This window comes from Juglans microcarpa x Juglans regia, chromosome 7D (assembly GCF_004785595.1).
Source record: "Juglans microcarpa x Juglans regia isolate MS1-56 chromosome 7D, Jm3101_v1.0, whole genome shotgun sequence".
In the NCBI taxonomy this organism is placed as follows: Eukaryota; Viridiplantae; Streptophyta; class Magnoliopsida; order Fagales; family Juglandaceae; genus Juglans; species Juglans microcarpa x Juglans regia.
The window spans coordinates 5,884,179-5,892,437 of NC_054606.1; the positions used below are offsets into that span (position 1 = coordinate 5,884,179).

At 39.7% G+C, this 8,259-nt stretch overlaps 1 protein-coding gene across 1 annotated transcript; it reads right to left on the minus strand.

Annotated features, from left to right (window-relative positions):
• Positions 1-5,981: 5,981 nt before the first annotated feature.
• On the minus strand, positions 5,982-8,054 carry LOC121239488 (cation/H(+) antiporter 4-like). Its single transcript, XM_041136743.1, has 2 exons — positions 7,191-8,054; positions 5,982-7,103 (listed from the first exon to the last, which is right to left on the minus strand). The coding sequence occupies exons 1-2, from the start codon at positions 8,052-8,054 to the stop codon at positions 5,982-5,984; spliced, it is 1,986 nt and encodes a 661-aa protein (XP_040992677.1).
• Positions 8,055-8,259: the final 205 nt, after the last annotated feature.

The following is an 8,259-nucleotide window of genomic DNA, read 5'->3' on the forward strand; positions in this document are numbered from 1 at the left end:
TATAAGTGAAAAGAAGATAAAACCTAATGAAGGGGAAGGGATGGACGTGCATGAAAAAGGAAAGATGGCGTGTACTCGTGCGACGTGAATTCTGGAAGCGTTTTCCACGGGCTTAGGCCTGGCAGCGGGCTGGGTCTCACACTTGAATGCGAGAAAGAGGCTGGAAAATAAAGAAGTGCCGGTTCGGGAGAAGGCACCGCACCAAGCCATAGATGCAACAAAGTGAACCACAATCATATTGATGTTCATCTTATCATTGGCCATGCGTTTCGCCAATGTTAATGCCTCTTGATCGTCACTCGCTGGACCCTTTAGACGATGCACTTGATCATCCAGAAATTTGCCATTTCACATTATAAGTAACTCTTCAGCGTGAGCCTTGAGTTTAAAATGTGAATTTATCATAACTCTGTTGCAGTCTGGTTGTGTTGAGAAGGGCCTTAGGCACGGCAAAGTGTTGCGATTGATAATTATGCGTGGTTGTGGAAATTGGGCTGGATGGAGGATGGGTGTAACGCCCCAATGGAAGGCCCAAACCACATGACCTATACTCCAAAAGGATTAGTCAATGATACAATTGAAGCCTCATTAGAACCTTATAAAGAGCAATAACTTTTCATTCCCAAGCAATGTGGGATCTCATACACTACCTACCATTATCCATATCAAATGGGGTATCACAATCTACCCCCCTTAAATTCCCGAAGTCCTTGTCGGGCATATCCATTGTAGGTGGTACGGCTCAAGTCCCACATTTCTAGTTGGGATAGTCTCTGATACCATTCCATGCCTATACCAAACGTCAATCATATTGTCGGACCTAATTAATATTCCAAAATTGTCGAACCTAATATTCCAATTTCTAACCCTCCAATATTGTCGATCGTATTCTCCCATATTTTCCCTAGCCATACACGTTCGAGCACACTGCCATTTCAAGTCTAAAATATAAACCTCAATAATGCAATTAACGACCAAATAATAAATTTAAAAATTCTCCACCTAATATAAAAACCTCAATAAATAACGAAATAAACTCTCAAACTATCATATCACTACAACCACACTTCCGCTACTCACTCTAACAACTTATAGTCCTAAAAACATTGAATCTCAATCATATACATCGAAAAAGAACTAACCTCCACATTTAACCAGTCTGTACATTTTTTTTTTATGTCATAACTTACTAACAAAGAACTCCTAAAACAATATAGTATAATCAAAAGTTCCAAGCTTAAGCCATGAATAACCTCGATTTACAAATTTCGAATCCTCAGAAAATCTACTTTCAACCAAACTTCAATAATCTAAGCTATCCTATTAGAATAGTTCCATGCAAGCATGACTAATCTCGACCCAATTAAAAACAATGCGAAGGAGAAGTAGAGCAAGGTACCTGTGATCTCATTGTTGTCGTTCTCAGCATCTTCAGCTGTCAGTGCGAACACTCGGGCCGGTCCCATTCTACATTGATTGTTACCCTGATTCGTTTGTTGGGGACCTGGATGTGGGTTAGGCTTCTTGTTGTCTGTTAGCAGCAAAGGGCATTCCCTGATAAGATGTCCGATCTTACCGCATCGAAAGCACGCCCCCACTTCCCTTCTGCACTCTCCAGTATGTGCATGATTACAAAACTTACAGAGGCTATTCGATTGATTTTCCTGCATTTGCTTTTGCCCCGAGCTGCTCCCATCATTTCTCTTTTTCCACGGCCCTTGATCCATTGCAGATTGAGACCCCTATGGCGCGGTCCTCTTCCTCTATTCCAACAGTGCAGCGCTTCTTTGAAGGCTCCGTTCAAATACTGTGGCCTTATTCACCAACTTTGAAAAGTTTCAGATTTGAAAGCCCACAATTCATTCGTAAATCTTTTCATTCAGCCCCTGCTCAAACTTACGAGCCTTCTTCTCCTCATCAGGGATCAAATATGCAACAAAACGTGATAACTCGATAAATCTAGCTGCGTACTGGTGTACTGTCATAGCTCCCTGTACCAAATTCAGAAAAATCTGCTTGAAGTGCAGCCAACGGACTATTTTCGTCCCTTTCACTTCCCTAATAGTTCTTTCAGAAATCCACCATCCTTTTGCTTCTCCCGTTAGTTTGAAAGTAGAGTATAGAACCTTCTGTTCGTCCGTGCAGTTTATAACGCGGAGTATCTCCTCAATATCTTGGATCCAGTCTTCTGCTAAGGTGGCGTCACCCCAACCATCGAAGGTGGGAGGATGCATTCGATTAAACTGTTCTATGGTGCATCCCCATTCATCATTTGTCGCATTTATACCCCATACACTTCTTTCTCGACGACGAGGTGGCATCTTAACAACTTGGATTATTAAAAAAATATTACAAGAATAAAAGGTTCGTACAAAACAAGCAAATGGTGATAATAGTATAACAAACAATATATATATATATATATATATATATATATATATAAATGTACATGCAACAGTAGTAACTATATAACTCTAGACTTTGAACCTTCAATCCTGTCAAAAGCCTTATAAGCGGTCTACAAAACCGAAATAAACCTCAATCAACATGACCATCTCAGAAGATCTATAAAATATCTTGCCTAACACTTGAAACTTCTAATACCCTAAGTACCGATAAAAATCACCTCTTACAGTCCACAAATGTCTACACCACAACCCTGAAAATTATTTCCTCAATGCCATGATCCAGTGCCTACAAAATTCTAAAACCTTAACTCTCATCAATCACCTCTTTGTAGTATGTAGAATCTCAAACCTGGCTTTAATACCATTTGTAATGCCCTAATGGAAGGCCCAAACCACATAGCCTATACTCTAAAAGGACTAGTCAACGATATAATTGGAGCCCCATTGGAACCTTATAAAGAGCAAGAACTTCTCATTCCCAAGCAATGTGAGATCCCATACACTACCTACTATTATCCCTATCATATGGGGTATCACAATGAGATTACGTGTGTAGTTGGGATTTGTGAAACTGTGGTCAATGTGTTTGTTGTGTTGTTGTGTTTGGTTATTGTGTGCTATGCCATGTCATCCAATAGATTGTCTGTCATGCATCTCATATCCTTTATTAATATCTATCTTGATTATTCAACTGTGCTGTGTTCTGCCATGTGGCGTGAATTGAAAACTAATTTTTCTTGTACTGGTGACATCTTGTGGGTGCTTACATATCAAGACCCCAAGCTAAGATGGGACATTATCTCGGTGGAGCTCCTTTGGTCACTTGGGAGCATAAGAAACTGAGTGACGTCCCCTAGGCTGTCGCCGGGCGACAACGGGCTTTGATCAGACTGTAACGCTCTCGTGCCAACTCTGTGGCCTCTTTGCACGTAGGGGCTAGAGGATGCTTGCTCACGTACGCGCCGGGCGTAGAGCTGGGTATCGCTCGTTATGAAGTCACATGGACAGTCGTTACTCGTGGTGTCACGAAGGGAGCCAGGATGTGCGCATGGTCCATAGGGGAGACCATGATGCATGCGTAATAAATGGTTGTGTTTTTGGCCAAGGGGGTTTTTGGCATGAGTGTTCTATTTAAATGTGTTATTTTTAGGAAAGGGTGGAAGAAATGGGTATGTGGTCTTTTGTTTGTATGGTTATCTTACTTTGTTGGTTGTATAAATGCATGTTTTAAACTTTTGATTGTTGCATATTGATTACCTACTAAGATTGCGAAATCTCACTGTGGTATTCCCACCTTTCATGAAACCGTAGATCTTGATGTAGAGGATGGGTATGAGTAGGAGGGACCGACCCCACCGGAGGAGTGAAGACTTGGAGACTTCTTCCTTGTGTTGTTGCCTTCTTTTATCTAGTTGGATGACTGTAGTAGTTTATGGATTATTTTTGTTGGAATTTGTAATTTGAAATTCTGGTACTCTTAGCAGTTCAAATTGCCCCTTTTTACTTCTCCGCTGCGTCTATAACTATACACTTTTAAGTTGTATGCTTGCACACACTTGCTTTTACGTTACACTTGGGGTGTGTGATTCGTGTGGTCTGCGCCTGGCGTCATGGCTCCCTCCAAATCACATATAGGGGTTGAGGGCACAACAAGTACAATGAAAATGGAGAAAAAGAAGTTGGTGAAGAAAGATAGACTGGGGATTTTACAGGCAAAAATCGAGTTGGGGGGGGGGGAGGGAATAGGCCTTCTTGTGCGTTTTGGCGCTCGAGTGATCTGCCATTAAAACACCAATTTCATCAGGCCACTTACATTGCAACAAGTTTTTAAATATTGCGGTGAATTTTTCTGTTGAAATAAGTGAAAAAATCATTGCAAAAGGCCAGTTTTGAAACTTGATGTTCGCGGCGACATCAAAATCGCTGGAATTAACGGCTTATTGCGACGATTCCATTTCCAACAATACTAAAACACCGTAATAGGCCACTTTTCTTGTAGTGATAGGAAAATGCTAGTTGAATCTAAAAAAGTGATCGATGGACTTTTTTAATTTTTTTTTACTTAATGGTTAAGAAATTGAATATTAATCAATTGGTATTTTTTTATATATTTTTTAATAATGTTTAAAAATATATAAAAAAAATGATTGAAGAAAAAAAAGAAAAAATTAAAAAATTGGATTTACACTTATCGCACTACAACAAATAAGGTCTTTTGCGATGAAAAGTTTCGTCCCAAAATATATTTTGGGACAAAAAAAAAGTGTCCCAAGGTCGTCCCAAAAAAACTGTTCCAATAAGTATTTTGGGACGAAATTTGGTTGGACCGTTCGATTATGGTCGAACGACAATTTGTTTCTAGGACGATTGAAATTCGTCTTAGAAAGTAGTTCGAACGGCCAAAAAAACGTTCGAACAATGTCTGTTTGAACAATGTCTATTCGAACGGGTACTTCATGACCGGTCAATCGATACCAGTCCATTCGACGAAATACACATGAAGAAACCTTTGAACAAACAAATTAATGATTGAACGTAAATTAAGACGTTCGAACGTGTTTGGGACGGAAAGAGTGACTTGCCTGTTTGAACGTGCTCGAATAGGACGCAACATTTTTTTACCATTTGAACGATTGTGTCCGATGTCTATATGTTCAAACGTTTGATTATCGTTCAAATGGTTAGTATTTTCATGGGCAAAACTCATTTAAAACTAAATAGATATTTATATTTCAAAAATATAACACAAATTGTTCAATATAAATAAAACTAATCTAATAAGTCAGAACTAAATAAATGAAATAGTACCAATACTAATAATGTTATTAGTATATAATTGTTCAATATGCAAAACACAAAAATCAATTACATGGAGGCTTGAATTGTTGCATAAATATCTGCATTTGGAGTTGCATCTCTCATTATTGATTTTCTTGTTGTTTTATGCGCATCTTCATATTTACTTGTTTCGTCAGAACTTCTAATTCATGCTATTTTGCAATTATTTTTTCAATCCTAGAATTTACATTCTCTAACACAATGACAGTAGTACAGGCAGTAGTACTTGACATTGATGAAATTGTTGTGGTGTCAGTTAAAATCTTCGGTTAAAGTATTGTTTCCGGTAGCACTACGCGTCAAGATAATGTCAATCCACTAAAAGCTAGCTTACTTTTTTGGTGATCCTCATGTCCCAGTTTCGTAATTAACTAAATCTCTTATAAGTGCGTATCCCATTGCTCATGGAAGGACCGCATGCCATTGTATGTCTGTAGATGGTGCTTGCGTAGTGGTCTAATACACGTACATTTCTTAATTTAAAATGAAATTTATTTTGAATCAAAGAACTAGAATATAAATTCACAAAATATATTGTTTGATGCCTCGATATATATTTGGAATTGATAATAATAGTCACTAGACAATCGCGTGTGGCTTCCTTCCTTTTCAACCAAAATGAGTAATTATAAGTTTAAGAGCTACGTGCAGATTTTTTGAAAACCAAAAATGAATCTATTAAAAAAGAGATTTTCTTTTTTAAAATGGATCTTATGACTTTTCTAACCAGCATGACTAGGATATTGCCCGTCGTCGACGTTGTTGCTGCTGCACCACCAAAACGGATGTCCTGGTGTTGTTTTCTGTGGAGGCAAGAAGATCTCCGATGATACCCAGCTCTGGGAATTCACTCCATTCTGCAAGCCCTGATGTTTGAGGGGACACTACATTGTGCCGCCTCCCAACTATAAGAAGGTCGTACTCGTCTATCATAGAATGAATTATCAATGCCGTCTGAGGTCCATCTTCCACCATCTCCTCTATATACGTCACATATCCACCACTTACATTGTTAAGTTTAACATCCTTGAGCACCTCATGGTCCAGCAAATCGCCCCAATCTCTAATCTCTTCACTCCCAGATGCAACAAAGTGAACCACAGTTAAATTGATGTTCATCATATCATTGGCCATGCGTTTCGCCAATGTTAATGCCTCTTGATCGTCACTCCCTCCTAAGAAGATCATTGCAACAGAATAAGATGAATCTGCTGGAATAGTTGAACGGCCACGATCAACAAGGATCCCCACGGAGCAAGGTGCTAGTTCAAGGACACCGCAGTTCAGAGTCCTTATAGCACAGTCCTCCGATTCAACAAACCCATCAAGAGACCATTTCCGGTGGAATGGGAGTACTATGAGGGACGCGAGCTTGTACAGTGCAAGAGTGCATACGTCTTCGTGCATGTACTTTGGTGGAGAGATGGCAGTGAAAACATGCAACAGTGATATGCCATCCAGATTGTCTTGTTTGAAGCGACTAAATGCGATAATCACATTCTCTGAATAGGAAGTTTTGGAGAGAGTCTTTTTCTGCATTTGGTGGGAGATAAAAACGGGGGAGGCTCGGCCAATCAGTTTGATAAGGTGAAGAACATAAACAGTAAGGGGTCTTTGTCTTGTCGAGCCTGAAGCTTCCAGAAGTTTGATAACCGTAGGAATGTTGTCGGGTTCGTGAATGCACACCAAGATGCGAAGCTCTGCATTGGGTCTGTTATGCATGATATCCCTTTCCTTGTAACCTGCATATTTCCTTGAAGGATCGTACAGGTACTTCACCAAGATTGGTGCAATAGTTGCATTAATTAGGATCGCAACTATCGATAAAGAAAGCGCCTTGTCTAGTATAAGTTGGACCTAGTTTTGTTTATTATTGTTTGGTTAGAAAAATAATCCATTTTTCTAGTATAAAAGCAGAGGAGAAAATAAAGATATATAAGTCACCTGGTCATCTCCGTAGTATGAATATAAGCTGAGATGAACTTCACCTTTGAAACTCAAAATGAGAGCAAGTGCTAGAGCATCATTTATGGGCATTTTGGAGTACAAGAGGGGAATCAAACAGGCCACCATTTTGGCAGCAGAAGTCGCAATAAGGAGGATTATATAGAAGGCCAGCAAGTTGCTACCGAGGCTGATTAAACCTAGATCAGCCTTCATAGCACATATAGTTACAAAGAGTGGAAGTAGCACACGTTCAGTGAAGCAGTTGAACTTGTTGACAATGGCAGATCCTAAAGGCGGTCCATCTGGTACCGCCAAACCGAGAAAAAAGGGTCCAGTGACAAAACAAAAATTAAACGAATGAGAAAGCAAGCCAGACACAAGCATCAGCAGCATGATCATGTGAATGTATACGGTTTTGACAGGCCTTCCTTTGGGTGTTTGCTTGACTATCCAAACCATTGCGGGTCGAAAAACAAATACAACTGTTAAGAGATAGCTAATGCTTGAAGCTCCAACAAAAATAACATGAAAACTACCCTTTGCCCTGGCAACCCTACTCCATGTGGCAAGAACAAGAAGAAATAAGCCAATCGAGTCGGAAACCAATGCTGCAGATAGGCCTAATTGACCAAGTTCAGAGTTCAAGATCTTGAGTTTCTCGAGAAGGTAAACGACCACCGGAAATGGAGTTAAACTATGAAATGCTGTCAGAAATGGAAGACTATATGCTTCTTCTTTGGTGAGCCAAGATCTTTTAAGGGACAGTCCAAGTGACAAGCCAATTATCAAAGGGAACAATATGCAGGCAATACCAGTATATAAGGCTTTTCTTCCCGTCCTTTTTAACACTTCCATATCCATTTTCACTCCGCTCAAAAACAAAAACACTGCGTAACCAAAGGCAGCCAGTATACCAATTATTTCTTGACTTCTAACGTCAAACAAGATCTTGAATGGTTCAAAGCGCCCAAGTAGTGATGGACCGAGGATTATGCCCGCCTGATTCACACGAAGAATCTTCGATTCATTAGTCTCGTACGTACGTAGTCTCTCTCACACACACACC

Coding starts and splice junctions, on each gene's coding strand:
- LOC121239488 (XM_041136743.1), bottom strand. CDS start 8,054: ATGGATATGGAAGTGTTAAAAAGGACGGGAAGAAAAGCCTTATATACT. Junction 7,104..7,190: donor CATACTACGGAGATGACCAG/GTGACTTATATA, acceptor AAACAAAACTAG/GTCCAACTTATACTAGACAA.